This window comes from Podarcis melisellensis, assembly GCF_964234715.1.
Source record: "Podarcis melisellensis genome assembly, chromosome: 4".
Taxonomy (NCBI): domain Eukaryota; kingdom Metazoa; phylum Chordata; class Lepidosauria; order Squamata; family Lacertidae; genus Podarcis; species Podarcis melisellensis.
Genome location: NC_138531.1, coordinates 38,034,734 through 38,055,360, shown reverse-complemented (window position 1 = coordinate 38,055,360; position 20,627 = coordinate 38,034,734). Strand labels below are relative to the sequence as shown.

The following is a 20,627-nucleotide window of genomic DNA, read 5'->3' as shown; positions in this document are numbered from 1 at the left end:
TGGCAGTCTTTTTTTTTTTTTTTCCAGAGTTTCTGCGCTTACACTAATAAGTAGATAGAGAGATTAGGAAAAAAATGTGTTGCTTTAATACTGCAGTTGTTGTATTTCTTGGTATATAATTTCCTAAAGAAAGTTAGGAGCAAAAGAGTAACTTACCTTTTGACTGAGGAGTGGGGAATTTATGAATTTCTTGTGCAACCAAGGTTCGTGTTAGTTCACTTGAAAAAAAACACTCTTTAACTGGGAAAACTCAATGGAATTTATTGGCTGAAGCTCTTGGAATTTCCTGTTGTCTTTTGTCTGTTTATACATTGCAATTGGGACTGATTCTGACGATGTTACAAGAAATATTCTGTCAGTGTACCGTGCAATGGTTGCTGCAGCTCTTCGGGCTTATATTAGTTCTCTCTGCTTAGTTCATAAGCCTGTTGTTTAATTTTATTTTTAAGAGAATAATTCTGGTTTTTGAGGTTGGTAAAGAATACTTTAGTCATTATTTCCTAATGTCTCAAACTAGAACAAAACTGTACGTAATTACACATTTATTCACTTTTAAAATCTCATAATTATTTGCACATCTAATTATTTTGAAATTTTGGCTTCGGTCCAGTATGCAGAATATGACACGCTGTGAAATCATATGCAGTGACCTTGCATCCTAAAGCATGCAAGAGTGCCTACATTTTTGAAATGCACCACACCTTCAACCACTATCTTTTAAGATTTGTTGCAGATGGTGATTATATGTGAACACAAATTAATGATTAATCCTATAACCCTGTCCATAATAGGTTCGCCAAATAGCTCCTAGTGCCAAACATACCACTTGGCTGTGGAATGGATCCCGCAGCCCTCCACTCCCATTTCCATCCACTTGATTCCAATGCTTAGATATTATTTTAGTTTTGGAAAGCAATAGCAATAAATCATTTGTTGTCAGGCACCTTCATTTCACCAAAGTAAAGTTAAAGGGACCCCTGACCATTAGGTCCAGTTGTGACCGACTCTGGGGTTGCGGCGCTCATCTTGCTTTACTGGCCGAGGGAGCCGGCGGACAGCTTCCGGGTCATGTGGCCAGCATGACTAAGCCGCTTCTGGTGAACCAGAGCAGCGCACGGAAACGCCGTTTACCTTCCCGCCGGAGCGGTACCTATTTACCTACTTTCACTGTGTGCTTTTGAACTGCTAGGTTGGCAGGAGCAGAAACCGAGCAACGGGAGCTCACCCCGTTGCAGGGATTCGAACCGCCGACCTTCTGATTGGCAAGTCCTAGGCTCTGTGGTTTAACCTACAGCACTACCTGCGTCCCTTCACTTCACCATATCTAAGTACAAAAAAAGATTGTTAAGAAAATTACCAAAAAAAAATAAAAAAAATTGGTCCCTGTGAAACATTTTCGAGACTTTACCTCTGATTTAATTTAAGCCATATTTCTCATTAATTGCTTCCTCTCATTATAAAATGATGGGATGGGGATTAGGGGTTGGAAGGTAGAGAAAGGCACACCTGGACCTAATGGTCAGGGGTCCCAAAATGGGCCAGTGTTCTGCAGCAAAGCTGTAGGGCTCTAGCAGCATGGCTTTGTGCCAAGGATCTGTGATTGAATCCCAGAGCCTGGAGTTGGGGAAAACAGAAGGTTACGGCCTGTCAATAGTTTGCTTGTTTTGGTACTTTTATGGCATAGAAAAAGAGTTAAATTGGCATAGAATAGCAGGTCTTTTTCTTGACGTAGCCACTTTTTACATTTAGGACTTGTCAGACTAGGTTGTGTGCATTCTTCCCACATACTTGCTTGATAGCACTGTGTTGAAGATTTCTTCCATATTTTTTTCACCCATTTTGCAGTTAAATGCAGTTTCTTTTCTCATCATCAAAGGGGAGAGAAGATTCTCACAGGATGTGTGCAAGGTTTAGCTATGCTTACCTTGTGTTTAGGGTGGTTGAGAGGTGCTTGTGAATTACCATTCTGTCATTCTGTAAATCCTCCAAGGTCCTTGGTTGAGAAATTAAAAGAATGGAAAGAAAAATTGAAAAAGAAAGAGAAAATTCATTCAGAATTAGATTTCCCTTCATTTTCATTTATAAAATCTGAAATAAAGATGAAGTGTGGTTCTCTTCTTTGTATTTACCTTTAATATTTCCCCAATACAGAAAATATTATTCTAGGCAGAGTGGCTTTACCACTGTGCTGTAGTTCCCATGTGAATTATAACATCAGACTGTTTTGTGCAATGTGGTTCCTTTGCCATCACCAAAGTTTCCCCTTGGCAACTCTTTTAAGTATCAGTTACAGATAGGTAGCCGTGTTGGTCTGCCATAGTCAAAACAAAAAAAATTCCTTCCAGTAGCACCTTAACTTCTGTTTCAGTGTATCTGAAGAAGTGTGCATGCACACGAAAGCTCATACCAAGAACTAAATTAGTTGGTCTTTAAGGTGCTACTGGAAGGATTTTTTTTCTTTTAAGTATGTACAAGACAGAGCCAGAGAGAAGGAGCCCAGCGCTACATGCCCTATCATATGAGTTATGATCTCCTTGTGTTGGATTTATGTTCATGTGTGATGTGCTGAGTTATACCTGTGCTCAGGTTGGGTGGTGGTTTCGGTAAAATTCCCTCCACCAAGTCCGGGACTGGTGTAAAAGTTGCACCATCAATGGGGATGCATAGACTGTAGGTTTATAGCAGTCTTCCCTGACATGGTGCCATCCTTATGCCTCGGGCCACATCTCCCATCAGCTCCAACCAACATGGGCTGATAGGAGTTGTAGTCCAAAATATATGGAGGGTACCAAATCGAGAAGGCTGGAGTATAGCACCCTCCTCTGTTTCAGCTCTGTTCTGCTGGATTATATTTGCCAACAGAATAGTTCAGCTGCCAGGGAATTCAGCTGGTGCATTCAGTTGCCTGTCTGTCATATCAACAGTGTATATGATATTCTGTGCACTTAGCAAGGCTTCTGCTGAACCCTGTAACTCTTCAGCCAGCATCCAAAGTTTTGATTATATTTTAATATTCAACAGAAATCCTTTTAATTGATTTGAAATAGCAATTTCACGAGGTCACTAGTTGTTAAACCAAGAAAAAGAAACTTGTAATTTATTTAATAGACTCAGAGTTTTCTGTGTTCCAGTTTCCTTGCATATTTTTTTCTAGTATAATGATGTTTTGAGTTTTAGTTCAGAGATTAAGTATCTCTCTACTGGTTCTCCATAAGGATAATAATCTTTATTAGGAATGGAATTGCATAGTGATTTTGGAAAGCAGCTGTATTAGAGAAGGTTTTGTGGATTTCATGTTAACTGTGTATATTTAAATGCCTATATATGAATTTATGATGAAGGGGTAACAGCAATACTGAGTGAAGCATCAGTTTCAAACCCAATAAGCCTGTCCTTTTTGTGTTATATGCCTGGTCTAAAAGTGTGTTGGGCCATTCCGTGTTCTAGATAACTTTTATCTGTTTTTCAAATTGGCAAACAACAGGAGATACAGGGGAACTATGTTTGAAGAGTAACCATTTCAGTGAACAATAGAAGCATTCATTTTTCTGTGTTGTATTGCTATCAGAACATGAAGCCGTGTAGAATATTTGTACAAATTTTCAATCAGATAAAACCCAGTCAGTGCAAATGGATCAAAGAGGAGGAATTACGTTTCAATTAAATGATAACAGTTGCTTTCAACAAACATAACGTTGATTCTGTTGCAGCTAGCAGAAACTCTTAAATTGAAGCAACCAGAAGAAAAGCTCTTTTCTGCATTTAAAAATATATAATTGAAACATTGAGTGGCAGAAAGTAGATGGAATTTTAAAAGCAAACTTGTGGGCAACCAGCCCCGGCTGCCAAGCAACAGGAACGTTATGGTACCGTAGTTTTTCAATACTGAACTTCAGTAGCTTGCACCTAGTTAATATTTGATCAGTTAAAAGCATGCACATTCTTGATCATATTCCATGGTATGTTTTGGTGCATTAAGCCCTCTCCTTGTCTAATCAGAGAAGGAAAAGTTCACCAATGGCTATTTGTCTATGTCACTGGGGACAGAACTACAGAACTTGGGATTCTCAACCCCCTGTTTGGCACAACCCTTTTCTACCTTACTGGTTTTGGAGAAAAACATGAGCTTCAATCCCAGTTGTGTCCATAGACTTGAAATCTCCCTGTGCTCAGGAAATGCACTTTCATTTATCAAATGCTGAGGGCAAACCAAAGGCACGATTCCTCCTACCATGCCCTACTTTTGAACTTTCCGGGTTCACAATAGGTTGGGCTCATAATTTATGGTTTGATGAACATCTGCCTGACATCGCATGGCAACTGTTGTATTCTTCACCATCTGAGGTGTGTCGTTAATAAAGCATTGGCTATATTAGGTACTTGAAGTTCAATTTGTTTGTTTGTTTCCTATGGATAGCATTTGATCATCTAGCTCCCACTTGCAGTCTTAAGTTGTACAGCCCAGACCTAAAAACTGAAACAGTTAAATATTCTCATGATCTAAATTAGTGTAGCTTTATTACTGTTTTATACAATTGTATAAAATCGGAACAATAAGATTTACTGGATTAATTAATCCAGTACACTGTACAAAAAAAGCTGTAGGTCTACTACACTTTAGAAACAGATAGGTAGCCGTGTTGGTCTGCCTAGTCAAAGCAAAAAAAATTCCTTCCAGTAGCACCTTAAAGACCAACTAAGTTCTTGGTATGAGCTTTCGTGTGCATGCACATTTCTTCAGCACACGAAAGCTCATACCAAGAACTAACTTAGTTGGTCTTTAAGGTGCTACTGGAAGGAATTTTTTTTGCTTACACTTTAGAAAGTTAGCTGACATGTTAAAACAGGCACCTAGTTTCAGTGACTGAATTGTGCTAATACATGTGTTGAAAGTAAAATACCATTTTATGGCAGACAATTTACAAAAATGCTTCAGGAAGTGATAGCCCACCATTGACTTGCACTGATGCAAGAAGAAACTTGTCAACTGAGCTGCACAAGTCTTACTTTACAATATCTTAAAGAACTGTGGAAACTTATTATTAGGGGACAATAGATGCTACAATAAACATGTTTACTTGAGAGCTAATGGTGACTTATTCCACGGGGATTAGGTTTGCTGCGTAAAGTTGTATGTGCTTAAACTACTTCTGACATATTATTTATTAATTTTGCGAACAGATACTTTATGAATTTGAATATGTATTCACTCTTTCTCTGTCTCTATGTCTCCCACCCAGTCCATTTCACTTGTAGGACTGGAATAGTATGTTCATATTAACATGCACACACACACACATACGTATGCTAAGAAGAATGTAAATTGAGCAGTTAATGTGCATAGTGATTAGTCATTATGCATATTCACCTTCCATGAAGAAGTAATTATGCACATTCCCTAGTTAATAGACATAATCTTCAACAGGCCTTGGGAAATATGCATTTTTCAACCAAATGTTGTATGTGCTCCAGCCATTATGTAGAATCTCCAAGAGGCCGGGAGGAATGTGTCTCTTGACCACATTTTGTACATTCTCTGGACAGTACACATATTTTCCAGTCAGTATATTCTATTTCTTGTTCAGAAGTTGTATTTTGTACTCCCTGGGCTGTTCCTGGCCCATTGCCTAATCTTAGGTGACCCACAACTTCCCTCCCACTGATCAGCCAAGCAGCACGAAGAAAGGGGGCTCTGGAGAAAGATGTTTTTCTGCAGTCTAGTTCCTTTTTCACTACTCTCCGTTGTTCCCCAGTCAGCTGAGCAGCACAAGGCACACTACAGGGAGAGGAAAGTTTTAATCTTTCACACCGCTTCCCACAATTCTGATGGAAATTCCCCTATTCTCCCATGTTGCTGTTAAGCTTAGAAAAAAGCATAATAGCATCATGGGGCCACTCATCATGGGAATCACAGGAGAGGCGAGATTTAACCAGCTGTGGAAGGGTTTAACTGTATTCCTGCATTGCAGGCGCATGGATTTACCAGTAGATGGCCCTTCCAACTCTACAATTCTCTGTTTCTGTGGTTTCCCAGTAGGGGAAAGAGGGCTGGTGGGAGAGAAAGTGTGTGAAGTACCTTGGATCCTACCTACTGCCATTGCTGGCCCAGTCCACTGCTATCAAGTTAACCTGCCCCTGCTTTTCACCTTGGCAGGCATGAAAGGTTCCCAGATACGCTAATATTTGGGTAAAAAGACTATATTACTGTTTCTGTTACAGCTTTTCATAATTAGATGTGAATGATAGAGCTGTAAAGTTCTGCCCAATTTTAGTTTCCTGCTTTGAAATGGAAGCTTGTTTGATGGTCTTCTCATAATGACCGGAAGATGAATTCACATAACATAACATAACATCAGAGATTTTGCATATGACCTGTTGTTATTTCTTGACGCTGCAATCGAATCCCTGATTTGGGAGCATCAGGGAGGGCTTAACGAAGCCGCAGTACCACCACTGCATCTGCAATCCTGTTGCTCATGCCAGCCAGGGCAAAAAACAGCAGGGTCAGGAAACATGGCTGAGCCAAACCTACTGTCATCACAGGCCAATTTGCACTCCAGGCTGGGTCAGTGATTTGACTGCGGCCGCTACCTCCCTTCTGGTGTGAGTAGCAATTAAGCCAGGGTTTGGAATATGCATATATGTTGTGTTAATGATCTGCCAACATCCAGCCCTCAAGGCTTGAAAAGGCTACAACAATGAGAGCAGGATCCTCTTGGAGTATCTTTCAGGGGCATGATTGGGCATGGCCCTCCCCAACCATGTAATCATGTTTGGTTTGGCCACTTGAGCTACGTGCAGGTAGGAGGGAGATTTGTAGTGCAGTGCACTGTCACACAGCATCATGCTGTATGGCAACACATGATACTGCTTTGATCTGAGTATGAAAAGGAAGGTCATGCTCTTGAGGGTTGCAAAGCTCTCCCAAGGGTCATTCCACTTCAGTTCAATGCATATTAGGCCGAGGATCTCAAGAGGGACAGAAACACAGATTTCTCGAAAGTTTGAAGTGCTATAAAATTAAAACAGTTTGAGATAGAAGGGGAAAAATTAAGGGGGTTTCTTTCAACCATAAGGGAAGGGTGTACACCAAGTTTCATCAAAATCCGAGACGGTGTGTGGCGAAACCCTTGTTTTTTGCTTTGATTTGATGTGGAATGACCCCCAAGTGCTTCTTCAGAAAGTAGTGAGGGACTCTGTGGAAAACTCGAGGAGCTAGTGGAGTAGACACATTAGTTGTCCACCCCCCCCAACGTCAATGAAAATTCAGCTGTGCAAAAGATAAGAAAGTATTTTGGTGAAAGATGCCATTCTTACCATTAACTTTACCAATGAGTGCTTTAAATGTTTGGTCCCTGATAAATTGCTTTCCTGTGTTTGCCCTTTGAAACACCTTGTAAAGATTTCATTGCTGTGAGCATATAATAAGTATCACCTTTAAACAGATTAAAGATCCGGGCGAGATATATTTCAGCAGGCATTTTAACATAGTTTTCTATTTTTAGGATTAATTTCAATTTTTCTTATTTTTTAAAAAAGCATTTTATGTACAGCACTTAGAAATTCTGAGTATTAAGTAGCATATAAATATTTGAAATAAAAAAGACATTCACCTGATTGACCACATCTTCAGGTACATGGGTGTGTACACACACACACACACAATCAGTTTCTCAAAAGGTGTAGCAAAATATCACTCCACACATGTATTTTCCTAGGCAAAGATTCATTCTTCTTTAAGAACTGTAATATTATATTAACTCTTCTAGAAGTAAGTATCCATTCCCTTTGGTATTGTATAACCAGGTGATAGGTTTGTAGGCAAGAGCTCATTTGGATGGGTTTTTTTTTTAATAAAAGAAAATCTGTATACTCTTGTCGTGGGGGACTAGTTATTGTTCAATATCAGTTCTGCTGCATTCTTTTATCTTAGCACTTTTCTCTCTCCTTAAAATATAACAAATGTTTTTATTTGTAGATGGACAAAAGAGGAAGAAATCATTACGAAAGAAACTGGATTCCCTTGGAAAGGAAAAAAACAAAGATAAAGGTACAGTAAAACGTATGTATTGAATACTTGGTGCATTACAAAAATGCAGTCACGGTTAAAATAAAAATTTTTGTAAAACCTATTTATTTACTTGTTTTGGGGTGGACAGTTTTTCTTTATAGAAACCCTTACTTTAAGGAGATGCATTATACATATATTTTTTATAAACTATGACATAAATATTCTATTTACAGAGAAACCTGAACTTCATTAACATGGCTGTTGCTCCTGTGCTTTTGATGTGATTCATGGGCAGAGCAGTCCAAACCCCCTTGTGTGTCAGTTGAATGTTTTTAAGGTTTAATGTTTTATTATGTTTTTATATGTGTTGGAGGCTGCCCAGAGTGGCTGGGAAAACCCAGTCAGATGGATGTGGTACAAATAAATTATTGTTCTTGTTGTTAGGGTAGGGGCTAGAATGAGCAGAAGTATTGTTCTGCCCAGCCTCTGACTAGGTACCACCTGTGGAGTGATACCATTATCACTCCGGCATAAACTTGTACCTTCTCCCAGCCAAATAGGTGGCTGGAAGTGGCGGTCGTGGGATCCCTGCCAGCACAAAGCACCAAAACAAAGCGTACTGAGGGTCAGGAGGGGTTCCAGTGAATCCCATTCTGTCATTTGGCCCGTGCTAGCCCTCCAGATCCCCTCTCAGTAGAGACCGGGGTTAGGATTGTCCCCCTAAAGCAAGCAAGCGACTACCGAATGACTTAAAGGCATTTAAGCCATAAGATTGTATCAAAACAGCAATTTTCCATTTGGAAATCTCACAGACAAAAGAAGTAAGATGAAGTCAACATTTCTGCACCCCCCGCTGCTAAATCCTGTTTTCTAAAAGCCGGACAAGCCATTTCCAGCACTTGGAGAAAAATAATAAAAATCCAATTTCCATTTTATCTTCACCCGAGCATTCAACCTCTATGCTTAAAGCCGGTTGGCATTGTATTTTGAGAGTGGCGAATCTTACGTCGTACAGTACTTTCATTATAGCTAAGGAGAAGATTTCACAGCCTAACAATGAAACGAGTTATTAATGGGCTGCTGCAGTTCTGCTGGTTCCAGTATGAATCTAACGTAATTAACTTTGCATTGGTTAGCCATGAGACTCTCAGTACAGCTGCATTTTTAAAGGGAGTTGTGGGCAATATTAATTTTTTTTAAGTTGAAAAAATATATTTCTTCAGGTCTGGTCACAGATCAAATGGTGTAGTGAATCTTCAGCACCTGCTTCCATTTGTTCTGTGTTTGAATTCCCCATTTTTACTTACATTTCCCCCCGTTTTATGTCTTTGATACAAATATTTGTCCTGATTTATCTCTGCTGTGTAAGGTGATATATTTGCATGCATGGATCTGATCAGAATCACTCAGACAACTTGAGTAGACAGCCTGTGAGAAGTCCCCCCTAAACAGCCTTCTAAATCTGGCCCAAGTGTAGTCCTTCTCCATTGTTTAGGGGAGAGGGTGTCAGAAACAACCTAAGCTGTTATTAATTGTAGCACTCGGCATAAATTTTGAAAACTTGTGGTCTTGGGCAGCACACTGTTCTTACGATTAGCTAAAACTGGGTTTGGTAGGGGTAAACTTGCTTAGTGTGACTGCTTCCCTATATGATATGCATTCTTAAAAGTATTACAGTGGTACCTCGGGTTAAGTACTTAATTCGTTCCAGAGGTCTGTACTTAACCTGAAACTGTTCTTAACCTGAAGCACCACTTTAGCTAATGGGGCCTCTTGCTGCTGCCGCACTGCCGGAGCATGATTTCTCTTCTCATCCTGAAGCAAAGTTCTTAACCCGAGGTACTACTTCAGGGTTAGCGGAGTCTGTAACCTGAAGCGTATGTAACCCGAGGTACCACTGTACTAATATTATAATACAGTCTTTACTCTGATTTCCTAAATTGCCTTAAAGAGGAATCAAGGCGAGCTATACGAGCCCCATCCCTGGTGCAAGTTTGTGTGGCTCACAATTTAAAAGTGTTAGCGTGCTTTTAGGAAGATAAATTCACTGGGATAAAGTATTTATTTGTGTATTATCTTTCCACAAAGGAAGTTTGTGTTCAAGGGCAGATCACAATATACAAAGCAAACAACAGCAGCAATATATTAAAGCAAAAAAAAGCATTTCAGTACACACTTCAGCAGTACATTTCAAAACACATCAGTGTTGCAATAAGTCCTTAGTAATGTAGAGCCGAGGAGGGGGGGAGAGGTTTCAAAAAATGAAGCAAATCAAAACCTCTGCATGGATATTAGGTAAAGGTAAAGGGACCCCTGACCATTAGGTCCAGTTGTGGCCGACTCTGGAGTTGCGGCGCTCATCTCGCTTTATTGGCCGAGGGAGCCGGTGTACAGCTTCCGGGTCATGTGGCCAGCATGACTAAGCCACTTCTGGCAAACCTGAGCAGCGCACGGAAATGCCGTTTACCTTCCCGCCGGAGCAGTACCTATTTATCTACTTGCACTTTGACGTGCTTTCAAACTCCTAGGTTGGCAGGAGCAGGGACTGAGCAACGGGAGCTCACCTCGTCGCGGGGATTCGAACCGCCAACCTTCTGATCGGCAAGTCCTAGGCTCTGTGGTTTAACCCACAGTGCCACCCGCGTCCCACATGGATATTAAAGGCACCATAAACAATTAGCTCAGTGATGAGAGTTTTCCAAAATGCAACAAACGGGTTTGGTAGCCCACTTCACACCCTGGTTGACCTCCCTGACCCACCTGTGTCAGCCACTCACACCATGCCCTGCCTCCCAACCAGGGACATTCTTTCCAGGGATAAATCGAATGGCACCCTTGCCGTGGGTTTTATGATGGTGTGTGTGTCTGTGTGGGTGTGGGTGTGTCCCTCTGCAGTTCCTTCCAGCAACAACTTCTCCTGGAACGGAGGAGTGGGATAAGGCAGGTGGAACTAACCAGGCTCTTGATGACACCCAAAGACTGCTCTCGCCCACATGCATGCGCAGGGTATATTAATAAGCAGCTTCCTGATGTGGTGGATTCACTTGATGAGGCTTTGTACCATCGAGGTTATTTTTGTGGCTGCCACAGATTATTTTATTCGTTGTTTATATTTGTATCTTTTTGTCTGGCTTTCCAGATGGCTCCCAAGACAGTTAACAATTAAAAATAACAACATAATGAATGACGCAGCAATAAAATGACTGAGACAAAATTAGAATGTCAACTAAAAACACCAAAACAGATAGCAAGGTAGCTTAAAGCAGCAACTAGTTAATGCAGTCAGACAGAATCAGGTACGATTGAGGTGACTGTATATGTCCCTCTTTCCTTTTTTTTTAAAATAAATTTTATTTTTCATTTTTTTCAGAGATATTTTGACATAAAAACAATCCTGTATTTCCCAACAAATCTGTTTTTTTTACTTTCCCCCACTCCTTTTGCCATTTCTTATAAAAATTTTTTTAATTTGCAACACTGTGTCTCCTTCATTACTGCAATTAATAATTTATCCCTAGTGATCTTTTATCATTAACTGTTTGGTTTAAGTCAATCCTGCTAGTGATCTTATATGTGTACTATGACATTTCAAATAATCCACACATTTCCCCCAGTTTTTTATAAAGCTATGCCATTTCGGCACAATCTGTTAATTTAGTCTTCCTCCTTGGTTGGTACAGAATATTCTTTCCATTTCTGAGCATAAATCATCCTGGAATGTCCCTCTTTCCAGTCCTGTCAACATACGTCAGCAGTCCGTGTCATACTGAAAGTCACTTTGAAATTGAGTGCATATCTGGACTTCACGCTCCCAGAGATTGGTCCTTTGCTAACCTTAAGGTTCACTGCTGGCCTTAACATTTTTCAGACCACTGTATTTTGCTTTGGTAAGCTGTCCCAAGCTGGTTACTGGGAGTGAGCATTCTTTCAGTGGAACTGCTAGTATGTACGTGAAACATGAAAAAAAAAAACAACAACTTGAAAAATGGTTTGCCTTCCAAGCCGATTATGCCTTCATTTTTCTTTGTGGGGTGTTCCTTTGTGCGGCACAATGAACCGCTCAGTATTGTTCCTCTCTGTGAGGATGTGAGTACAGTGCAGTGACTTGATTCATGGTCAACCCACGCCGTCCTAAGCGGCCTTCGTAGCCAACCCCCAACCCCCCACCCTTCCCCTTTATGCCTGACAGCGAGTTGAAAAAATGTTCTCTTCTGTGCTCGCACAATTGTGTTTTTTAACAAGCCTTTCAGAAGTTTATTTTATAAAATGAATGCCTTCCATTGCCAGGCAACCTATCCAAAACAAACATTCGGCTCAGTACGGCACAGCACGTGTAGGCGTCCTAGCACAGATGTGTCTTGAGTGTTCTCATTCACCGTGGCTTTCTCCTAATTCCGCCTGCCTGCAAGCGCTGCTTTGCAGCTGTCTCAATTTTTTTCTACTAAGCCTCTGGTTTAGTTCTTGGGGACTAGTGAAGAGGCACTTACTGACATCAGGGAGGATGTCGGTTTTAGATTTAGATTATGTTTCATAACCCTACTTTGATGTGATTTTATGCGGAGAAGCTCATAAACGGTTGTCTTTTGTTAAGCAAGGGCTTCTTTACACAACTAGTGTTGGGGTTAAACCACAGAGCCTAGGACTTGCTGATCAGAAGGTCGGCGGTTCGAATCCCCATAACGGGGTGAGCTCCCATTGCTCGGTCCCTGCTCCTGCCAACCTAGCAGTTTGAAAGCATGCCAGTGCAAGTAGATAAATAGATACCGCTCCGGCGGGAAGGTAAACGGCGTTTCTGTGTGCTGCTCTGGTTCGCCAGAAGCAGCTTAGTCATGCTGGCTACATGACCCAGAAGCTGTACGCTGGCTCCCTCAGCCAATAAAGCGAGATGAGCGCTCAACCCCAGAGTCGGCCACGACTGGACCCTTTACCTTTACCTATGTTTCATAACCCTACTTTGACATGATTTTATGCGGAGAAGCTCATAAACAGTTGTCTTTCGTTAAGCAAGGGCTTCTTTACACAACTAGTGTTGGGGTAATTCAGAGGTACAGTGGTACCTCGGGTTACATACACTTCAGGTTACAGACGCTTCAGGTTACAGACTCCTCTAACCCAGAAATATTACCTCAGGTTAAGACCTTTACTTCAGGATGAGAACAGAAATCGGGCTCTGGCGGTGCAGCAGCAGCAGCAGCAGCAGGAGGCCTCATTAGCTAAAGTGGTGCTTCAGGTTAAGAACAGTTTCAGGTTAAGAACAGACCTCTGGAACGAATTAAGTACTTAACCTGAGGTACCACTGTATTGTTGGTTGTTATACTGACAGAGAGGTCTAGGAGGTCTTTGAGCACACGCCTACTGTGCTGGTCATCGTGGGCTATACGCGTCACACTGTGCTTCTGTTGGGAACGTGAGACTTTGCAGACCAGAAATAATCACCTTCCTTCTGTTGACATGAGCTCCTGTGGTCCTCCAGCTCTTGCTGGACTTCAGCTCCCATCATTCCCAGCAAGCATGATAATTGGTCAAGGATGATGGAACTTGGGATCTAACAACATCTGGTGGGACAGCACAGGTCATCCATTCCTTGCTTACATAATCACTTGATTCCTCAGGCATCAAGAGCTTCTCGTTTTCCTAGGAGTTTTTGACTTCTGCTGCTTAGACACACTCTTGGACCATGTGAACAAATGAGAAACAAATTAGAAATTGAAGTGAGCATCTGTAGTTATATCATTTTAAATCATGTCTTATTTTAAGTTGGCTCAGTTGATTACAGTGATTACTACTGCAGGAAAGGTTGTTGTATGTAAGGTAGATTTCTCTTTAATGGAGGCAAAACAAATTCCCTTCTGTCCCAGCCACACAACTCTGTCTTAAACTGTATCTTTGCAGAATGGGTATGATAGCCTTCTGTAATAATGCCCCACAACTGAACAAACAGTTGTGTGGATGTGCCTGCTTTTTCCTTCTGAACCACTTTGAGCAAGACATGAAAGCTTAAAATTCAAGACTTTTGAGGTTTTGGGTGGGGGCATGGCTATTCTAATAAAAAGCCCTCTCTTGTCCCTTGTATATTCTTATTAGGAAATATATAGAGCAAAACAAATTTATTGCAGTTTGAAAAAGAAGCCTTCAGTGCCTTTGTGATGTGACCATCCCTCTTCTCACAGCTATTTACATCACTCCATCCCTTGGCAGTACATTTTCCTGCTATTTGATATATTGTTAGTGCTCTCTAATACTTCAAGACTGAACAGAAACCAACGGTGCTTCCATTCCTTTAAAAGCCAAGCAGTCTTTCCTTCCTTTTGTCGGTGAAATAGCTTCAGTGGCTAAATAAATGCTGTCATCTTTAAAGGTCATTTCAAACAAAATAAGGAAAGGGCTGCTGCAAGGCGTTAACGCCAACCTTGTTTTGATATTTTTGACATCAGTGCCTGCTGTTTAATTAAAAGGAGGAAGTGTTCTAAAACCTGATTAGTCTTTTTCATTTATTGTTTTGCACGGCTCAGTTCAAGAGGACAAACAACATTGCAACAGTTGTAGGAAAAAAATCAAAATTGAAGTTTAAAACCGAGCTAGCTACTGCAACTAAAGCTTTACAGCTTATTAATTAGGTCTTCCTCACCTCTCCTTCACTACATTTCTCTCTCTCTCTCTCTCTCTCTCTCTCTCTCTCTCTCTCTCTCTCTCTCACACACACACACACACACACACAGAGAGAGAGAGAGAGAGAGAGAGAGAGAGAGAGAGAGAGAGAGAGATTTTAATCTTTCCACCTTTGTAGCCAAGTAGAAGATTCAGTGTTTGCAGACTAAGGAAGAACAATGTCATTGTTATATGAATAAATGGTTCTCAAGATTTCCAATCAGTTGGCAGATTAGTCCCAGTTCCTTTGTTCCTAAAACATTTTATCCTTGAGATGGCTCTAAGCACCACCACACTCTCTGAAAAATGATACAGTAAAATATTATCCTTGAACTCTTATCAAGAGAAGATAATAAAATAGTGTATGTGTAGTATCGGAGCATTTGAATGCTTTAAAGTTAATCTGAGGCAGAGGGTTCTTGTTGCATTATAATTAGGCTTTTTCTTTGGATTTCAATGTGGATCTCTCCCTTGATCATCATTTCAGCAACTGAGAACTTTCCAATTTGGCTATGTAGGTTCTGTGTATCATAGGAACTGCTGTTTTGCTGTACCTTGTGGAGTGCTGATCCTTGTCTTGTTCCGTTCCTCATTACTTCCAGGAAAAGATGCACTGCTGTGAATAAATATTTGATTTTTTTCATTTATTATAGCCAGAAAAATAGATATATTCTTTTTCCATGTTTACTTTCTACCCATTCTATGATAATATAAAGTGTTACTTTCTGTTTATGTTTGAATTGTTCAAACAATTTCAGTAATGACGTTCGTATGCAATTGCCTATCCAAAAGAGGGAATTCTCCTGGCGAATGTAAAATGGCATGTTCTTTATTTTTCAGAAATGTTTTTCAAGCATTGTTTGTTCCGTATTTTGCTGCTTTTACAATTTTATATAACTTCCTATTATGCTTAGTACTTTCGCAGTAGTCAAAAGAAATCTAAATCACGATATAAAACTATACATACACAAACTGAATTGAGCAGAACACGTGTCTGTGTGTATGTTGGGGGGGAAACAACAATTGTTCATATTTGGTAGACGATGGGGGGAAATAATTGGGTTCAAGTTTGCATAGCTGCCATTTTTTCCACACATAACACCTGAAGCTTAACATAAATCACCTACTCTTTAGAAGCCATCCTTCAACAAATCACATGGGCTTTGAGGTCATTAGAGGGAAACCCTTCTTAATACTTGAGTCTTCAAGCTCCCTATCCCCTTCCTAATCTCTCTTTCTACCTCTCTCCCACCCACCATTCTCCACCTATTCTGAGACTTTGTGGAGACTCACCGAGGAGATTTAAAATTATAACTCTCCGCTTCGTACAATAATATCTGTTGCCTGGGATTCATGGAATCCATTTTAATGTGTTCAGAGACATTATAAAAAGGAAAAAGGGTCCTCTTGAGGTTGTTTGCCTTAGCACTTGAAATCTAAAAAGTAATTTGTAATTTTTGTTTTCCAGAATTCGTACCCCAGGCTTTTGGAATGCCTTTATCACAAGTGATCGCTAATGATCGGGCCTACAAATTGAAACAAGATACTCAGAGGGAAGAACAGAGGGATGTTTCAGAATTTGTACCTTCCCTTTTACCATTTGGGAGTAAAAGGCAGAACAAAGAACTCTCAAGCAGTAACTCATCTCTTAGCTCCACCTCGGAAACACCAAACGAATCTACTTCTCCTAACACACCAGAACCAGCTCCACGAGCAAGGAGGAGAGTAAGTTTTCTGTCAGTGGATTTGCATGAGCTGCAGGCTTTTATGGGACTTTCCCAGGCGCTGCCTTTCTTACAGAAGTTAAAATCTCAGAGCTGGTCTTCCATAGTTAAATTAAAGTCAGTCCTGATTCAGTTGATAGTAGTTGCAATTTTAATGGTCATCTCTCATTCCCAGCTGTTCGTGGGAGAGAATGAAATGGACACAAGTCTCTTGCCAACACCTCAGGGGACACAAGGATTCTTTGGAAACTTTCCTTTTCCCCAGTCATATTCTGGTCTCAAATTATTAAAGCACTCAGTCACTTTAAAAAAGAAGAAGCTGTTTATAGTAGATGGGTTACATGCTTATGAGACTATTGTTCATCCAGTTACTCATTTCATCCCCAAAATATAATAAAAAAAACTTGTGTAATTAGACTCCTGGTTCTATTCTAACAATTTAAAAAATAGCATCAGAATAAGTTAAATTTCTTTTTCCTTGATAGGTTAAAAAAACCCCTATTGAGGTTCATAAAAATAACTGGAGTAAAACTTCTAAAACCCACAGTCATGCAACCTGTTATTAGGACTAACCAAAAAAGTCACGAAGGAATGGGCAAGATTTCAAGTTATCTAAACTAGCTTGAAGCCACACATTTTATTTATGCATATTGTTTGACTATGGCTTCCTTTACTTATAGAATAACACTTGTGACATTACAGATAAAGAATCTTACGACTGGAGATTTTTATTTTATGCCAGTGTATATTCTCCAGTGTCAGTCACACAGCCATATGCTTTACACAAGATAATTAAGAGAAAGGTTTTCCCTCCCTCAACAGATACAGGATAGGCAGTTTGTGCTGCCCATTAGTGGTAGTTTGGTGGGCTTTCTTTCTTTCAAAATGAAAAACCGATGTTTATAATTCTTTCCTCCCTGTATTTTCTACTAGGACATCATCCAATAAAATAAGATTCACCAATAAAATAAGATCCAATAAAATAAGTTGGAGCATATTACACTCCAGTGGCTGCTAGAACATTTCCAGGCCCAATTTAAAGTCCTAATTAGCTAGAGACAAGACATTTGAAGGCCTACGCCCAGCCCTTAGATCTGGTGGCAGAGTCCTTGATCATGGACTCTCTCGTAAGGTCTTTCACCTTTGTGAACACAAAAAGTAGCCTTCTTTTTTTTAGTGGTGGCCCCTTCAATGAGTCTTAAAGAACCACTTGATTAATTGTGGTGATGATGCAATGCTGATGTTGTTCTACCCTCTTAAGATGTAATTTTAACTGTCATTTTATTGCTGGTGTGGAATGAAATGTTTGTATGGTGTGCTTTGTAGTTTTGCCTTTAAATGGTTTTATGATTTATGCTTTGCCCTGAAAGGCAGTACATTATGTACACTTCCATTATGTACACTTTTTCTATTGGGCTGGTTGTGCCCATGAATAGCAGATGCCTCTGTTGGCCTGCCCAAGGAATAAAGCAATTTCCCCTTCTAAAAATGGCTATTGTGTTTTATTATAGTAGAAGTATAGTCTTCTGTTCTGTAAGGTGCTAGCAGGGAATGCTGGGCATTGCCTGGAACTTGGAATAACAACCCCCACCCTTTTAAAATGTGATTTTTTAATGGATAGTGTAATTTGTGAATTTTGGGACTGTGTACCCACATACAGCAGAATGCATGGCTCATTGCATCCAGTGGTATTCAAACATGATCAAAACCACTTCCTCCACCTCAGTAAACCTTGTTTGTAATCATCACACCAAATTGGGCAAAGCCACACAAAAGTCATATTTCAGTCTGCCATCCTGATTCAAAATGGTACCCAATGTCCAAACATAGACGAAGACCACCACCTCCACTTCAGGAACCTTCATGACAAGTTGGGTTACAATATCTCAAGAGGCATCCAAATGGGCGCAGTTGTGAGCTGTCCCACCAAATTGGGAGAGAAGATCCAAACAGAATGGTTTGGGCCCAGGACAAATTTGGGCAAAGTTACATCAAACTGGGCAATTATGTCTTTAGAGGCATCCACACTGGTGCAGGTTGGACCTATCACACCAAAAATCAGGTGCAGTCACATTTCAGTCCACCATCTTAATTCAGAATGGTCCCTAGTGTCCAAACGCAAATGAAGATCACTGCCTCCCCCTCAGGAATCCTTGTGTTGAGTTGGGTGATGATATCTTCAGAGGTATCCTGATCAGTGTAGTTTGGCCCCATCATGCCAAGAATAGGGCAAAGTCGTAACAAAGTCACGTTTCAGACCACCATCTTGATTGAGAATTGACTTTCCTATTTTCTGTTTATGTAAGAATCTGTCCCATGTGTTTTTGGAGGTATTTTTATTCATGGCTATCTCTGCTGTGAAGGAAGACTACGAATGGAATTCTCTCCCACCAACACCCATGTTGATTGTATGTCTTTGTGCATGTTGCAGGGTGCAATGTCTGTGGACTCCATTACGGATCTTGATGACAGTCAATCTCGACTGCTAGAAGCCCTACAGCTGTCATTGCCTGCTGAAGCCCAGAGCAAAAAAGAAAAGTCCAGGGACAAGAAACTAAGCCTCAATCCTATTTACAGGCAAGTTCCTCGAGTTGTGGACAGCTGCTGCCAGCATTTAGAAAAACATGGTAAGTATGATTCAACCTGGCAATGAAAGGCAGGTGACAGACTGTCTTGTACTAGCCATTGGCCTTGACGACTTTTAAAATAAAGCTTCAGTATAAAGTTTCAGATATATATACAATGAAATAAAGATAAATAATAAGATAACAGTTAAAAGACAGTATAGTTCTATTAAAACCTTTTACCCAATACAATAAAAAACCCCGACACACCTCTTTCCATTTAAAGTTTCTTTGCAGCTAAAAGGAACAGTGATGTCACAAACAGATAAATATCTCCTGACAAAAAGTAGATAATTACTTGATCAGAACTTCTTGTTAAACTTGAAAAATCTTATTTCCTTTGGACCCTCGTTAAGGGGACATTTCAATACATAATGGATTACAGTGGTACCTTGGTTCTCAAACTTAATCCATTCCGGAAGTCTGTTCCAAAACCAAAGTGTTCCAAAACCAAGGCACACTTTCCAATAGAAAGTAATGCAAAATGGATCAATCCATTCCAGACTTTAAAAAACAACCCCTAAAACAGCAATTTAACATGAATTTTACTATCTAACAAGACCACTGATCCATAAAATGAAAGTAATAAACAATGTACTGCAGTCACACAATCAATCAGTAGCTGAACTGGGTTCCACACAGTCACAAAAACAATAGAAAAAAGAGCCAAAAAAATGCAAAATAAATAGCAAAAACAGACAGACCTCAGCGTAACAGTCAAAATGGAGCATGTTCGGTTTCCGAAAAAAGTTCGCAAACCGGAACACTTACTTCCAGGTTTGCAGTGTTTCGGTTCCAAGTTGTTTGAGTACCAGGCATTTGAGAACCAAGGTAACACTACATTCTCCACAAGTTTCAAATTACAGCTGCAAATCTGTTGGGAGACATGTATCCATCCAACACAGCAGAAGGCAAAATTTGTACATGTATTTATGCCTACTTCAACCTTATGTCTACTTCAGCTTTGCCTTCATGTAGCCTATTCCGTCATTCTTTTTTTTTTCTTTTTTTAATCTAAAAGATCCCAAAGTGCTGCAGGCAGATTATACATCTGTGACAGACTTGGATATTGCCACTTTGGTTTCCCGTGCTACTTGAGAAAAAGCAAGTGTGTTTTGCGTGTCGAGGTCCCCAGGGCCACCCCAATAACTCACACATCACACAGAATTTTTTGTTTAAGATTTTTGGCATAATTTTGGCCACAACTTTATTGAAATACAAATTTGTGAGTGGTTGCTTAGGCATTGGTTGCGACTATCTGCCCCCACCATGGGGGACAGACTGACATTCTGCACGATGCGAAAGTCAGAATAGGGGAATACACTTGGGGGTTACGCGGAGCAGGGAACCTGCCCTCACCCCAAATGCAACCAGGAGCTCATTGCTATGGCCCGAGCCCCCTTGACAGAGTGGACAAGCAATAGTTAGCCCCCAATTCCTTTAACAGAATCCCTTGCAGCAGCAGCATTAGAGGGGCAGGCACAGCCAGTCCATGCCCCTCAACCAACCAAACCATAAACCAATGCCTAACCGCAACCTTACAAGTTGTGACGATTTGCTACGCAGTAGGCAAAAACCAAATGGCCCCAGCCAATCAGCCAGATGGACAAAATTCCTACC

General features: G+C 40.5%; 1 protein-coding gene across 6 annotated transcripts in view; it reads left to right on the top strand.

Moving 5' to 3' along the window:
* The window catches only part of ARHGAP6 (Rho GTPase activating protein 6), a 184,243-nt gene that overhangs the window by 143,669 nt on the left and 19,947 nt on the right, over nucleotides 1-20,627 (top strand). For 5 of the 6 annotated variants that reach the window (XM_081907542.1, XM_081907545.1, XM_081907544.1 and 2 more), the window contains exons 3-5: nucleotides 7,979-8,062; nucleotides 16,128-16,384; nucleotides 18,815-19,010. In XM_081907542.1, the coding sequence (XP_081763668.1) occupies nucleotides 7,979-8,062; nucleotides 16,128-16,384; nucleotides 18,815-19,010 (537 nt within the window). The remainder of the gene's footprint in view (nucleotides 1-7,978; nucleotides 8,063-16,127; nucleotides 16,385-18,814; nucleotides 19,011-20,627) is intronic. The other variant, XM_081907543.1, reaches the window with a different exon arrangement.